This window comes from Pongo abelii, chromosome 8, assembly GCF_028885655.2.
Source record: "Pongo abelii isolate AG06213 chromosome 8, NHGRI_mPonAbe1-v2.0_pri, whole genome shotgun sequence".
NCBI lineage: Eukaryota > Metazoa > Chordata > Mammalia > Primates > Hominidae > Pongo > Pongo abelii.
The window spans coordinates 64,675,266-64,690,417 of record NC_071993.2 but is presented as its reverse complement, the minus strand read 5'-3'; the positions used below and the strand labels follow the sequence as shown (position 1 = coordinate 64,690,417).

Here is a 15,152-nt window from a genome sequence, read left to right as displayed (position 1 = left end):
AAACCTCATCTCTATTAAAAATACAAAAATTAGCCAGGTGTGGTGGCACGCACTTGTAATCCCAGCTACTTGGGAGGCTGAGGTCTGAGAATCACTTGAACCCGGGAGGTGGAGGTTGCAGTGAGCCAAGATAGCACCACTGCACTCCAGTCTGGGTAACAGAGCAAGGCCCTGTCTCCAAAAACTAAAAAAAATAAAAATAAACCCAACAAAAAAACCCCAAAAAACAAAACTCTGAGGTTGCACCCTGCACTTTCTGTTCCCCCAAGCAGCCTCAACTTAGGGGGTCTAAATTGCAGAGTCTCTGAACCAGAAGGAGCCAGACAGGTCACCTGGCCCCAACACTTAGCCCAAGCAGCCATCTTTTGTGGCATCCCTGCTTGGTATCTCTCGCACAGCTTCAGCCATGAGGAGCTTCTTACTTCAAAGTATCATTCTGCAATATCGCTGACTGGTAGGAAGCTTTCTATCTAAATGAACCCAAATCTGGCTCCTGCTTATCCTGGTCAGGCCTATGAAGCCCCACTGTGGCCTCTGCCCCAGTGCAGCCCTCATCTCTCTAGAGATGGCATTGTGTCCACACCACCACACTTCTATTGTGACCAGCCTTAGTTAGATCTTCTCCGAACACCCTTGATTCGCAGGGTCCCCTGCTCCTTGATTCTCTGCTGAATGAGCTGGGCCTGTCCCCATGGAGCTGAAGCTTCAGCTGTGATCCCCAGATTTGCCTGGACTCACCCAGCCCCAGGGCCTGTGATACGGACCCTCTGTCCTAGGAACATAGGCTGCTAGTTGGTCAACTGTTTGAGCCTCTCTGCTCATCTACAATCTGAGATCTTTGTCACATAAATTGAGGCCTCTCTCAGCCTGACCTGCTGATCTTTTGTACTAAAATTCAACAGTAGCAAAGATAGCATTAGAGGCAGGAGCCAAGTTCTGCGATTAAGCAGAGCAAGGCCAAATACAGGCTGTTCCACTACTCACTTAACATAAGGGAAGACCCAGGTAACCTTGGATGGCTTATGACTTCTGCCCACTTTGGAGGCCCTATTTATAAAAAGTAGTTAATACTAGTACTTGTTCTCAAGGGCCATGGGGGATTAAGAAATGTTATAAATCCTTACCATGTGCAGTGTATTAAGTGCAGCAAAGGGTAGCTATTCTTATTACTATAGTGCTTATCTTCTCCTTCGTCTTTTTTTTTTTTTTGAGACAGAGTCTCGCTCCGTCGCCCAGGCTGGAGTGCAGTAGCTCGATCTCGGCTCACTGCAACCTCTGCCTCCTGGGTTCAAGCAATTCTTCCTGCCTCAGCCTCCCGAGTAGCTGGGATTACAGGCACCCACCACCATGCCCAGTTAATTTTTTTTTTTTTTTTTGAGATAGAGTCTTGCTCTGTCACCCAGGCTGGGGTGCAGTGGCGTGATCTTGGCTCACTGCAACCTCCACCTCCAGGGTTCAAGTGATTCTCTTGCCTCAGCCTCCCGAGTAGCTGGAATTACAGGCATGCACCACCATGCCCGGCTAATTTTGTATTTTTAGTAGAGATGGGGGCTTCTTCATGTTGGTCAGGCTGGTCTCGAACTCCCGACCTCAGGTGATCTGCCCGCCTCGGCCTCCCAAAGTGCTGGGATTACAGGCATGAGCCACTGCACCCAGACTAATTTTTGTATTTTTTAGTAGAGACGGGGTTTCACCATGGTGCTTATCTTAATTTTAAGAAAAGACAAACACTTGTCATCAAGGGTGGACCATATTGATCAGAAGGTGGACAATATGGATCACAAGGTAAGCATTGTTGACCAGAAGGAGATTTATTCTAACGGAGCAAGGAAAGGTATCAATGTGAGTTAGTCAGTGGAGGTTAGGAGGGTCAAGTCAGTAGATTCATGAAAATTGCACAGACCAAAACAACAGACCAAAAAAAGGAAACTGCAGAATTGGAGGCTGCTTGCTTCCTTGCACCCACAAGGCAGAGAGCCCAGAGCTTAGGCGAAGTCTGACTGAGCAGCATTTTAGGCTTGGCAAAGTCTCGGGCCCCACTCCTAGACAACTGGCAGTGGGATCCTCTCCTGAGGATAATGATGCATTGAGAAAAGCCACTGCAAATCAGTAAACAGTAAATAAAGGTGGCAATGGGGTATGCACGAAGGACAAATCTGGACTGGACTTGGCAACCTTGCGGGTCCTGCTGACCAGGTACTTTTCTATTGACTCTGGGCAGGGACTGTGTAAATGAAGTCAGTGTGTGTTTCTATGTTACCCAGCTGTACTGTTGGGTGTCGTCCTGCAGGGCTGGGCCAATGGTAGATTCTCTAGGGTGAGAAGACCCAGTCAGTGGGAGAGAGTGCAGATATGGATTCAGCCAGGCCTAGGTTGAAATCCAGCTCAGCCATCTGGTGGCCATCAGATGGGGACAACAGGCCCTCCCTTGCAGAGTTATCGTGAGGACTACATAGGATCATGGATCTCAATCACTAAGCACAGTGTCAGGCTAGCTGGAAGAAAAGGCTGCGTGGAGGGGATGATGTCTGGCACAAGCCAGCTCAGAGGCACCACTCAGAGCCCACTTGCTCCTGGAGACACAGAGCCAGGTAAGTCAGGAAGAATTCCACTCTCCACTTGGCCCTAGTGTGACCTTGGGCACATCATTAATCTCTCGTGGCCTCCATTCCTTTATTTGTAAGGCAGGGACAACAAGCTCCACTTTGCAGGGTCACCCTGAGGCTCAGAATGACATCTACAAAGTGCAGAGCCCAGCACGGAGGTATTAAGTGAGGCCCCGTCCCCTTCCCAGAGGCCAACAGGATGCCATGGCCAGACCCTCAGGCCCTTCCGCCGAGGACTTTCTCCCAGCTCCTCCACTCTCCCAAGCTTCAATCAGTCTCCCAAGCTTCAATCAGTCTCCCTCGGAGGCATGAGACAGAAAGAGCCAGCCCATTCCACGTCTTTACAAAGACAAGGAAGTCCTGTCTCTTGGACCAGTTCTCCCTGACCATGCCCATGAGGTCCTTGCCAAGAGCTGGTGACCAAGCTTGCTGAGACAGCAGATCCAGGACTGGCTGTGCATGGAGCAATGGGATCTTCCAAGAGCCCTGGCCGGGGTGGGGTACTATGGGTATGAGTTATCTACTGCACATGGCAAATGACCCAACACTTAGTGGCTTCAAACAACAAACATGGATTATCTTGCAGATACTCCCAGAAGGCAAGCTCTGCTGAGTTGTGAGTTGCAGGGGGCTGTGGCCAGGCAGGTTGTGTGAAAGCCCAGCAGCTGAGGGTGAGCCACACCCTGCTGAGCTCCACCCTACCACACTGGATCCGCTCTCAGTGGCCCGCAGTGACCCAGATCACACAAGTAAAAGACCAGCTGGACTCCAGAGGAGAGCTTCGCCCCATCTTCCCCTTGTGGGTCTCTCTCTGATCACTGTGCCCACCACCTCCCTGGGCTTTAGTGGAACCTCCCTTCTCTGCCTCTGCCTCCCCATCATGGTCTGGTTCTTAGAAGCCAGCAGAGAGAGGATGATGAATGTACTGACTTTACGAAGGCCACGGAGGACACTCCATCCCCAGAGAGTCCCACAGCTGCCCAGTAGCAGGGTCTGGTGGCTTTCTTCTCTCTCAGTTTCCCTTCCCATGACAGATGCTATCCTGGACCCCAAACCCCTCAAGCATAACCAGACAGATGAAGTCCATGGCCTCATCCTACCTAAGGACCATTGTCTAGGCTGGCAGCACAGGTTGTATGACCCAGTGACTGGCACTGGTAATGATCTCAGCCTTCATGATATTTAATATTATAGAAACCCCACCTCATGCCCACAGCGGGGCTACCTTCACCCCCAGCCCCTCCTGGAGGGTCTCTCCAGAACAACTATAACTTTGAACCCCACGACAACCACAGCGTTCACTCCTGCCATGCACAGGGCTACCTGGGAGAAGTTAGTTCAGCAGTTCCACCATCTCAGGACACCGTAACCTCCTGTCCCTGTCTTTGTCCTTCTGAATCCCCAGGGTGAAGCTCAGGGCTCAGAACACAGAAGGTGCTCTGAAAACATGTCTGCTGAGTGAACTTTGCAGAAAGGGCCCTGGGGAGAGTGAAGAGAGGGTCTGACCACAGTCCTGGTACTGCCCAGCTGTATGGCCTCGGGCCACTCCCCATCAGTCTCTGAGCTTCAGTCCTCTCACCTGTACAGTGGAAATCAGAGCTTACAAACTATTGGCCCAGAGTCCTCATCTAGTTTGGATATGGTGTTTACAGTTCATTCAGTGTTTAATTTTATGTTGAAATTCATTTCAAAAATTTGAAAACTAGATTTCTATAAAACTTAAAGTCCTCAGCTTTTATTGAAAGATGAGAAAACCTGGGTGGCCTGTGTGGACTTATAGTCCCATATACAATAATTGGCTGGCCTGGGCAGCAGCTACCTCTTTACCTGGGACATCCATTAGCTATTTGGACACAGTGCCACCTCCCCTCACTCCCTACATACTTACCAGCTTGCACCACTCATGTGTATCATCTGCCTGGCCCCTGCAGGCATCTGAGTTTGCAACCCCTGAATGAGATTCAGAGCTTAGCACAAACTGATTGTTCTTTGGCTTTGTGAGGCCTACAGGTGGTGTTACAGGATCCCTAGGTGACAAAACCCATCAGCACCCTGGATAAAAAACCATGTGAGCTGAGTGGAGAGAAACACTGCTGTTTCTGAGGATAACACACTCTATAAATAGCCTCAGAGCCAGGTGAGTGCTAACACCTGCCTGACGTCACCTGGGCCCGGAGCCCTCAAGGGCTGGGCATGTGTTCAGCTCATGGCTTAGCCTATAGACTATCCTTCTTCCTGATACCACTGAGAACAGCACAGGAAGGGATGACATCATAGCTAAGCCTTTGGGGAAGGTAGGCTTTTCTCTGGCTCAGGAGGTAGTGATGACGTTTGATTTTCCAAAGAGAGTGGAAGGAGTAACATGAATGAAAGAAGCTGGATCCCAGTCCAGAGTCCTCAGCATGGAATCTTTGCACTATTGATGGCTCCCCAGTGCTATCCAACAATGTCAGACCTCAGCCAGGCCTTCAGAGCCCTCTGTGATTGGGTTCCCACAGGACTTTCAGCTCATGCTCACTATTAAAACCATCTCCCTAGTCCCTGAGCTCCATAGCCCCCTGGCCAACTCCACCGTTTCTATCTTACTGTGTTGTCTGCCCAGGCTTATCTCTCTTGCCTGCCTACCCTGTCCCAAGGACCAGCTTCGTGGTGAGGGTGAGAAGGGTTTGACATGCAATAATCCTGATTGTGAAGTCAGACAGACTGGTCCCAGCTCCAACAGCCTGCCCTTGGGCAGTTCACTCCTCAGCCCCTGGGGCCTGGCTTCCCCATCTGCAAAACAGAGCTGTCTCTCAGGCAGAGTTCACAGCTGGGAAAGGGTTCTGAAAACTGAAGTGGTCAAGTGAATGAAGGGGTGGGGATGCTCATGCTTCATCAGGATGGGGCATAAACTGAGTCCCCCCAGGAGCAGGCTTGAGAAACAACAGGGTACGCTGAGCTACCTGCTGTGGCTGAAGGTCCTGTGAGCTCAGGGCCTGGAAGTGGCCGCAGGGAAGCCTGAGGCCTTAAGGAAGCTTCATGACAAGGCAACATGGTGTGATTCCTCCACTCTCAAATCCACAGGATGCACTGGTAGAGGAGGGTCTGGGACATGTGCTGAGGGCTCAGGTGGGCTCCCCACTCAGGCCTGCTCACCTCAGGCCACAGTCATGAGAAATGAGGGGCTGCTTCCCGGGGCAGCGTGAGGCCTCATTCTGGGCTGGGACCTGGAATGCATCCCACCTGGGCTTCACTGGGTGCCTAGGCCCCTCCTAGGCCAGGAATCGGAGAAGGGGGCTAGGAACTTCCAGAAGCCAAGCTAGCCAAACTTCCAGAGGCCAAGCTAGCATTCTCATGAAGCTAGGGCGCTGCTCTGACCTCATGAATTTGCTTGGCTGGCATTTTGCTGCCTGACCTGTTCCCATGAGCCCATTCAGGATCTGGGGCAGGTCAGTCCAGAGCTGGTCCCTGCTCCTGCCCACGTGCCTCCAAGGCTCAGCCCCATCCCTTTTTCTGGTCCCTCAGGCCTCTAACTGAGACCACAGCTCTCTGAATCCCAAACCGCGAGAAAGACAGTCCGGACTCTGTCCATCACAGATGCCCACAGGCACAGTACTTAGTTGACAAATCCATCTCTCTCTAGTTCATTTTATCCTAAGAACAGACCTGAGAAAAAAGCAGGATGAGGAGCATGATCACACCCTTACTCTCCAGATGGGAAACTGAGGCCCAGAGAGGCCTGGAGCACTGGTGCAAGCTGGCAGCAGGACTCCAGGGCTCCCTAGCCCTAGCCAGTGCCTTCCTGTGTCCAGGCCTTAGCTTCCCCTGGGGACAGTACAAGTGTTGGGCCAGATGCTCTCTCAGGTCCCTGCCTGGCGTCCATTTATTGCAGGCCTCCCACCACCTCGCAGTGAGGGTGGCTCTGGCTGCTGGGAAGCCCACTTTCAGCACGTGGGGTTTAAGTACTCCTGCTGTGGGTCTCCCCACTGAGTCCCCTCCCGGGGTGCATGCTGATGGGAGGGGGCAGCTGGCCGTCTGCCCCGGGGCTGTCAGCGTGGGTCCTAGGAGGAGGGATCAGACCCAGTCCTGGGGAGGGCTGGGGGCCTGAAAGGAGCATGATGAACCCAGGCTGCGTTTTCAGTCTTGCTGGAAGCAGGTCTGGTCCCTAGAAACAACTAGAGACAGGCCCAGGATGGGACAAGCAGGCTGGGGGCATCATGGGAGGTGTCTCAGCTTATCTCCTCCCTCTTGCGCCTCCAGCTCACTAATTCCGCCTCTCATCTCCCCTTTCTCTAACCCTCTCGGACTGCAGGACCTAGGGCAGCAGGGAAGCTTATTTGGCCTGAGCCTTACCTATAAAGGGCTCAAAGGTAGACTTTTGCTATTATATTCAAATTGCAACGTATAGATGCTCATATTTTGGAATTAATTACGTTTTATCAGTTTTTCCTTTTTTAAAAAAAATCTGCTGGTACCTTAATAAACATGGAACCAGCATCCTTTTGCCTGGTGGTGTCTGTCCTCCGGGTCTCTGGGCCTGGAGGCGGGAGTGTTTCAAAGCACTTCACGCTCCGCGGCCCCACAGGCTGGCTGCGCTGCCCGCTGCGGCCGGCAGGGGTCGTCCACGGACAGGCCTGGAGGAGGCGGGACGGGGGCGGTGCCGGGAACCTGGGCAGGCCAATAAAGGCTGCGGCGCGCGGCTGCCGGGACTCGGCCTTCTGGGCGCGCGCGACCTCTGTTTGAGTTCTGTGTTCTCCCCGCCAGTGTCCCGCCCGACCCGCGCCCGCGATGCTGGCGCTGCGCTGCGGCTCCCGCTGGCTCGGCCTGCTCTCCGTCCCGCGCTCCGTGCCGCTGCGCCTCCCCGCGGCCCGCGCCTGCAGCAAGGGCGCCGGCGACCCGTCCTCTTCCTCTTCCTCCTCCTCCGGGAACCCGCTCGTGTACCTTGACGTGGACGCCAACGGGAAGCCGCTCGGCCGCGTGGTGCTGGAGGTGAGACTGCTCTCAGGGCCGGCCTGGGCGCGGGACACGGGCCCGGGGAAAGCCCTGGGCCCCGGGCGGCGCGGTGCCGGGAGCGCTGGGTGACCTTGGGCCTCCCCATGCCGGGCTCCGGGCCTCAGTTTCCCCATTTCTGAGAATGGGCGTCAGAATGATTTCTTCCGGCCTCCCTCGGAGCACTGGAGCGGGGGAGACGGGAGGGAGGGCACGTGTGGAGGAGAAAGCGCAAGGTCAGATCGCAGAGAGGGAGGGCCCAGCACCTCTGGGCCGGCCCGGGCACGAGGGAGAGGCTCCAGGAGTCTTCTGGGGCTGAGCCTAGATCCGGAGCTCCGAGGTGGGTGTCGGGGGTCTTGGGGTGAGCGTCGTGGCCCAGCGGGTGCTCACGTGGCGGCCCTTGCACAACATGGAGCGCTCCCTGGCTCCGGCCCGGCCCCAGCGGTCGGGCTCACACTGAGGGTGCTGGGAAATGGAGCGAGAGGTGGTTTCCAGCAGTAGTGCGGGCCCAGTAGGCCTCAGGTCCCGGCCACCTGGTGGACCCCAGAATGCCCCTTCTGCGAGTCGGGACACACTCAGAGGCAGTGTGCTCGGCGCCTCAACTCCTGCCACCGTCCTTGGGGGCCACACTCAGCACCTCCCCTAATTCTTTTTTTGGGACTTTTCTAAAGCAAAGTAAGAAACAGTCACCAGGGTAACTTTAGAGGGAAAGCCCTAGTGGAGCCTTCAGGTCGGCCTCATATTGACAGCAGGGGTCAGTTTGTGTTGACTGGCCTGTTTCCCAGGGAGCCCTTGGTATTTCTTCTTCAGTGTCAGTTTCCTCTGGAAAATAGGGACACCCTTCCTGCTTCCATTTGGTTCAAGGGTGGGTCTTGCAGCTTCAAGGGAAGAGGCTGGCTGGGATGGGGCTTCAGCCTTCCCTCCCCACACCCTCATGCCTCTCCCTGGGCCTCAGTTTCCCAACCCCGAATCGAGGAGCCGGACTGGCTTCTACCTTAGACCCACTCTCTTGTCCCTGAATTTCTGATGCTTTGGGCCCAGCTGTGGGAGCACTGCCAGCTGTGCCCACAGAAGTAGGCCAAGATAGCATTGTCATCTCTTCTGACAGATTAGGAAACCAAGGCCACCTCCTCCAGCCTTGGGTTCAGGAAACGGCTCCCAGAAATGATAGAGCTGCCTCCCATGGGGGTTGGCAATGATGGGAATGGAATGTCCACGTGCTTCTTCCTCAGCCTCCTTGGCCGCTGTGGGGTTGGGTGGGTGCTGAGAGACACCTACCTTCACCTGCCACTCCAATGACCATCCTCTTTTGTCCTTCTTCTCCCCCAACAGCTGAAGGCAGATGTCGTCCCAAAGACAGCTGGTAAGACAGGGCCTGGGGCCTTCTGAGATGGGTCTAGAGGGAAGGGGGCCAGGCAGGGCAAGGTGGGTGGCGTGATGAGAAGAGTCGGGGCTTAGAGACCCCTGACAGATGGGAGCTCCATGTGGGGCTCAGCCACTGGGTGCCCTGGGGCAGCCCTTCCGTCCCTCTCTGGGCCTCAACGTTGGCTCTGCCCTCCTCTCTCAGTAGCTGGGAGCCTCAGAGCCAGTGGAAGGCAATGTAAACTTCCCGGAGACTTCCCCACTCCTGGTGCCCAATGAGGCAGGGTGATGGGCACACAGCCCTTGAGTCCGTTCCCTGCTGGTGCCAGCACAGCCATGAGCCTGTACTCTTGTCACAGTGCTCAGGTACTGAGGACAGGGAAGGGGAGTGACTTGTCCAGTTACATAGCGAGTTGGGCAGAGCAGACCCAAGAGGTGAGCCAGAGTCTTTATCCCCCTGTTCACTGCTGGGGATGTAGCAGGGATTTTGGCTGGAACAGGTATGACTCTGGAATTGGGGCCTGGCCCTGTTGACCTGTGTTTCCCTTCAACCCTCAGAGAACTTCAGAGCCCTGTGCACTGGTGAGAAGGGCTTCGGCTACAAAGGCTCCACCTTCCACAGGGTGATCCCTTCCTTCATGTGCCAGGTAATGTAGTTTCCTCTTCTGTAAGGGGGCATGAGAGCAGGAGCTGCCTTGTGGGTGTGTGAAGATGCCTAGTATGAGGAAGGTGCTGAGCAGGGCAGCTGCAGTTGCTCTGTCGGCCAGGCTGCCCTCCCTGCATTGGCCCTGTATCCAGGCTTCACTGCACATGGAAGCCCAGCCCCAGCCCGCTGCCACTCCAGGCCAGTGGCAGGCCCTGCCCAGGGGACTGGGAGGTGGAGTCTATCAGGAGAGAGCTGGGTTGGGGGATGGATGTGCTGGGTATGGCCTTGAAGACTTTGAAGAGCCAGCATATTCCAGTGGTCTCTGACCTTGTCCCCTGTGTGCCCCTGAGCACTGGCGTGGGAGATAAGAGAGGGAGAGAGAGAAGTGGAGGAGGCGGAGGAGGAAGACAGGTCCAGGGCAGGAACACACACGCCAGGACTTGGGGCTTCCCTTCCCAGAGAAAGGCATTATTCTCGGTGAAATGAATGTTTTTCAGTCATGTGTCACGCTCAGTTTTCACAAGCATTGGTATTGTTGTGTCAGAGGTTTGCGGGTAGGTGTTGCAGCAGGAGCTTCCTGTGGGTCAGGACCCAGGTGGTGTTGGGGCTGGTCTTCTATTAGCACAGACCTTCAAGATCAGGGATTGGGTGTCCTGGGCAGACAGAGCCTGGAGGCAGAGGCATGGCTGTCGTGACCTCTCTGAAGACCTTTCTGCCTGGAATTCTCTCCCCATTCCCTCCACCCTGACCCAGTGGCCGTCATCGTACCGTGGTAAGTGGCAGCGGGTTGGGGCTAGACGTCTCTGTGCGGCGAAGCCTGGATACGGGGTGAACACAGGGACGGCAGGCCTGGCCCAGCCCTAAGGCTGATGGTAAAGCAGGAGCTGAGGTGGAAGTCCTGAGCCAGGCTGGGGACTCCAGCGCGGGAGGGCTCCCTGGCACAAGGCGGTGGCACTGGGAGTCCAGACCAGAGTCCTGAGTCATCCATTGGGAGGGATATCAATTAGGGAACACCTAATTGACACCTGTGGATGCTTCAGCTGGGCTGGTCAGTTCCCCTCTCTTACCCACGGATCCCATCTCAGGAAAACAGCAGCCAGCCATGGCCTGCGCTGGGCAGCGCTAGGCATAGGGGCTGCTACCAGGCTCTTCTGGCCATGGGTGCCCCATGCAGGTTTGGCCACAGCTGCCTGGGCCTTAGCTGAGGCCTGAGGAAAGATGCCAGCCTTGGGCAGACTCTGTCCTGGGTCTGCAAGGGTTGGGAAAGCTGCTGGGCTGGGTAAGGGGCAGTGCGTGGACAGTGAGGGGACTCGGCATGGGGAGCTGGTCTGGACCAGCTGCTGGTACTCCCACAGACTAGACTCGGGAACTGGGGGGCCTCTGGCCTCTTCCTTGTTGCCCTCCAGGAGGAGTGGGTTAAATTCTGGGTCACTAAGTATCATCTCAGAATGGCCATTAGGTCTTTTGAAGATTACTTAAAAATCGCTCAGACAAAAAGTAAGTCATTTGGAAGCAAAGGTAGTTACTGTGACAAAAGATATTTAAGTCTTGTCTTTTTTTTTTTCTTATTATTCTTGTTATTAGCTCTTATTTTATTGGATGTTTATTGACCCCTTTACCTGAGGGGCACCAACTGGGTGGGCTTGGGTGGGCTGAGGCTGCTGCCAGCGCCAGGGCCGTGGCCCCCGCCTGCTCCATGGCAGCCACTCAGAAGGTGCTTTGTGCTCACAGGCGGGCGACTTCACCAACCACAACGGCACAGGCGGGAAGTCCATCTACGGAAGCCGCTTTCCTGACGAGAACTTTACACTGAAGCATGTAGGGCCAGGTGAGTGGGGGCCTCCTCTAGGGTGAGTGTCCCCACGGCTCTGACCTGGCCTGGAAGCCCCCACAGGCCCTGAGAGGCCACATGCAGTCACTGATTAGTATCTGATTAGGCTCTGATTAGGCTCCTTCCTCCCTGCGGCACCGTAGGCTGTCTCAGCATTTCTGGCTTGTTGAGTTTCCCTAGAGTTTTCTCATCTCTCAGTTTAAAAAGCAGTTTCCTTTGGGAACTTTGTGGAAGAACCTTTAAGCAGAATGGAAGCCCTGGCCACCTCCCTGTTTGTCCTCTGAGTTTCGGGTTGGAAATTCTAGGACACTTAGAATTGTTGCAGAATGGTCCTTAGGTCCTTTGAGGATTATTTAAAATCTTGCTTAGACAAAAAGCAAATGGTTTGGAAGCCAGAGTGGTTATTGTGGCAGCATCGTGTCACCTATAAGACCCAAGGTAGAATGTGGAGAAGTCTGGAGGTCAGGGTCTGGGGTCCTGCCCCCGGTCCCACCCCAGCTCTACCACCGAGAGCTTCCACAAGGCCCTGTCCTCTCAGGCCACCCCACTGAGAACTAGCAGGCAGCAAAGGCAGGCACACCCTGGGGGGCTGGTATCGGGCCCTGGTTCTCCTCTTCTGGGTCCCAGGATCTGCAGACTCGAATGTCCCTGGTGTGGTTTGCACTGTCTGCCCTTTCAAATGCCTTCCCAGGCAGGTGCCTCCAGGGGCAGGGTGGCTCAGCCCTGCTGGTTTTTGCAGGTGTCCTGTCCATGGCTAATGCTGGTCCTAACACCAACGGCTCCCAGTTCTTCATCTGCACCATAAAGACAGACTGGTGAGTTCCCTGCCCCAGGCCCTCTGGGAATGCGGGCAGCCTTGCAGCTGGAGGAGGATTCGTGCACTTTTAGGGGCAGGCAGTTTACAGCCAGGCCTTCTGCTCTGGGACAGTGGCCCTCTCCCAGGCTGTGTTTGTATGAGAAAGAGAAAGTTAGTGGAAGGATCAAGGGAGAATTGGGGTTGTTCCTGCAACTCTGTCATGGTTCGGGTTCCCATTGTTGCTGTCACCTGGAATTTTCTGAGTGTGTTCTGCTCACATGCACACACGAAAGGGTTTCTCTACCAGATACATTTGGGAAATGTTGCAAAACGTATTATGAGGCCTCAGGAGGGACTGAGAAGAAGCCCAGTTGTGTGGTTTTAACCTGGAGTTTCCCAGGCTTGTCTTGACCATGGGGTGAGCCTTGGCACTGCTGCAGCAGACATTTGGATATCAGCAAATTTCCAAATGAAGCCCCTGTATTATCATAAGCCTGCAGATAGCCACAGGCCTGTAAGGGCCCTGTTTTCAATGCCCATGGATTTTAGGGATGTCTCTTTCCTGGTACATTTTCCTCTAACGGATAAATTTCTCTGGCCAGAGTCCCAAATGTCCTAGCCCTGGGGCACCTGGGGATGAACTGGCTGGGAGCTGACTTGGTAAAGCCCATTTCTGAGGATTTTAGGGAGACCTAGGTGGGGCGGACACTAGAAGTGTCCAGCCTCCAAGCCCAAGAGATATGGCCGGCAGGGCTGGGCAGGTCCTTGCTGGCTCAGCCTGCTCTTTGCTCCTTCATGGGACCCCAGTGGATCCTGCAGTTCTGCTCTTGGCTGGAACCAGGCCAGCTTCCCTGGAGCTGGACTGAGCCACCTTTTACATTATTGGACTCTCTCAGGTTGAGAGCTGCCCAGGACTCCTGCAGTTTCACCACCCTTGTTCCTTTGGCTCTTGACTCATCATTCATGACCGTTAACGTGGTTCCATTTGTATGGACTTCTTCTTTCTTCAGAGCATTTCAGTATCCTGTTACCTTCCCGTGCAGAATAAAGAATACTCCACTTTTGAAAGATGGAGTTACCAGGATTCAGGCTACGTGGCCTGAGGCAAGGTCACAATATGAGTGACAGAATGTGTCCTGGAAGCCAGGCATCCTCTGGGGTGTATTTGGGGCGCTCAACAAGGCTTGATCGAGCTTTGGGGGTAGATCTAGCTATTCCATGGGGATTCTTTTCAGAATTGCTGTTTTCGGTAACTAATTCCATGACCGGGGCCATGGCATTGGATGACATTGCGCTACACTGTTGCTCACCCGGGTCACCCGTCCTCACAGGTTGGATGGCAAGCATGTTGTGTTCGGTCACGTCAAAGAGGGCATGGATGTCGTGAAGAAAATAGAATCTTTCGGCTCTAAGAGTGGGAGGACATCCAAGAAGATTGTCATCACAGACTGTGGCCAGTTGAGCTAATCTGTGGCCAGGGTGCTGGCACGGTGGCAACTGCAAATGTCCATGCACCCAGGTGGCCGCCTTGGGCTGTCAGCCAAGGTGCCTGAAACGATACCTGTGCCCACTCCACCGTCACGGTGTGCCTGAGGAAGGCTGCTAGGGATGTTAGACCTCGGCCAGGACCCACCACATTGCTTCCTAATACCCACCCTTCCTCACGACCTCATTTCTGGGCATCTTTGTGGACGTGATGTCACCCACCCCTTGTCAAGCATTGCCTGTGATTGCGCAGCCCAGATTCATCTGTGCCTTGGACATGGTGGTGGTGATGGGTTACCATCCAAGTGAAGGGCTTTTCCTTGACCAAGGGAGACAGTCAGTTTTGCAAAAGGAGTCTAATACCTGTTTAATGTTGTCTTCCTAATTGGGATAATTTAATTAACAAGATTGACTAGAAGTGAAACTGCAACACTAACTTCCCCATGGTGTGGTGTGACCTGAGTTGGTGACACAGGCCGCAGACCCCAGAGCTTGGCTTTTGAAACACAACTCAGGGCTTTTGTGAAGGTTCCCCCCGCTGAGATCTTTCCTCCTGGTTACTGTGAAGCCTGTTGGTTTGCTGCTGTCATTTTTGAGGAGGGCCCATGGGGGTAGGAGCAGTTGAACCTGGGAACAAACCTCACTTGAGCTGTGCCTAGACTATGTGAATTCCTGTGTTGCTAACAGAAGTGGCCTGTAAGCTCCTGTGCTCTGGAGGGAAGCATTTCCTGGTAGGCTTTGATTTTTCTGTGTGTTAAAGAAATTCAATCTACTGATGATGTATTATACATAAAACATTTCTGGAACATGTATTTGTGTTCACCTTAAATGTGAAAATAAATCCTATTTTCTATGGAAGACTGGTACCTGGTTTCTGGAAGAGGGGTCTGTAACTTGGAGCTGATCTTTACTGAGCTCACCGTGGCAGATGCCATGCTTAGGACGTTCATGTGGATGGTTTCATGTCATCGTGCTGGCAACTTGTCCTCCCTGCCTTAGAGATGAGGCTCAGACAAATGACCTTAGCACCCCCAGCCTATGCCATGAGCACTGGCTCCACCCTGAATCCCAGCTCCTCCCCTTAGTGACCCCAAGTCTGTTTCCCTCAGCTGCATAAGGAGGCGATATAGTTTGAATATTTGTCCCCAGCCAAATCTCATGTTGAACTGTAATCCCTAGTGCTGAAGGTGGGGTCTGGTATGAGGTGTTTGGATCATGGGGACGGATATTTCATGGCTTGGTGCTGAATTATTGCAAGATATGGTCATTTAAAATTGTGTGGCACCTCCCCCTGCCCCCTTCTTGCTCCTGCTTTCACCATGTGACATGCCTGATCCCCCTTCACCTTTTGCCATGGTCATAAGCTTCCTGAGGCCTCCCTGGATGCTGAGCAGATGCCAGCACCATGCTTCCTGTACATCCTGCAGAACCATAAGCCAATTAAACCTCTTTAATAAT

General features: G+C 53.9%; 1 protein-coding gene across 3 annotated transcripts; it reads left to right on the top strand.

The window, feature by feature from the left end:
• The first annotated feature begins 5,302 nt into the window (after nucleotides 1-5,302).
• On the top strand, nucleotides 5,303-14,552 carry PPIF (peptidylprolyl isomerase F). Of its 3 annotated transcripts, none has more exons than XM_063727597.1 (8): nucleotides 5,303-5,534; nucleotides 6,898-6,955; nucleotides 7,350-7,574; nucleotides 8,907-8,937; nucleotides 9,495-9,583; nucleotides 11,314-11,410; nucleotides 12,153-12,228; nucleotides 13,541-14,552. In XM_063727597.1, exons 3-8 carry the CDS (start codon nucleotides 7,374-7,376, stop codon nucleotides 13,674-13,676), a joined length of 630 nt encoding a protein of 209 aa, XP_063583667.1. In that variant the 5' UTR covers nucleotides 5,303-5,534; nucleotides 6,898-6,955; nucleotides 7,350-7,373; the 3' UTR covers nucleotides 13,677-14,552. The 3 variants fall into 3 exon arrangements, with proteins under 3 accessions (XP_063583667.1, XP_063583666.1, XP_002820831.3); XM_063727596.1 differs by having other exon boundaries at nucleotides 5,343-5,678; XM_002820785.5 differs by lacking the exons at nucleotides 5,303-5,534; nucleotides 6,898-6,955 and having other exon boundaries at nucleotides 7,216-7,574.
• Nucleotides 14,553-15,152: the final 600 nt, after the last annotated feature.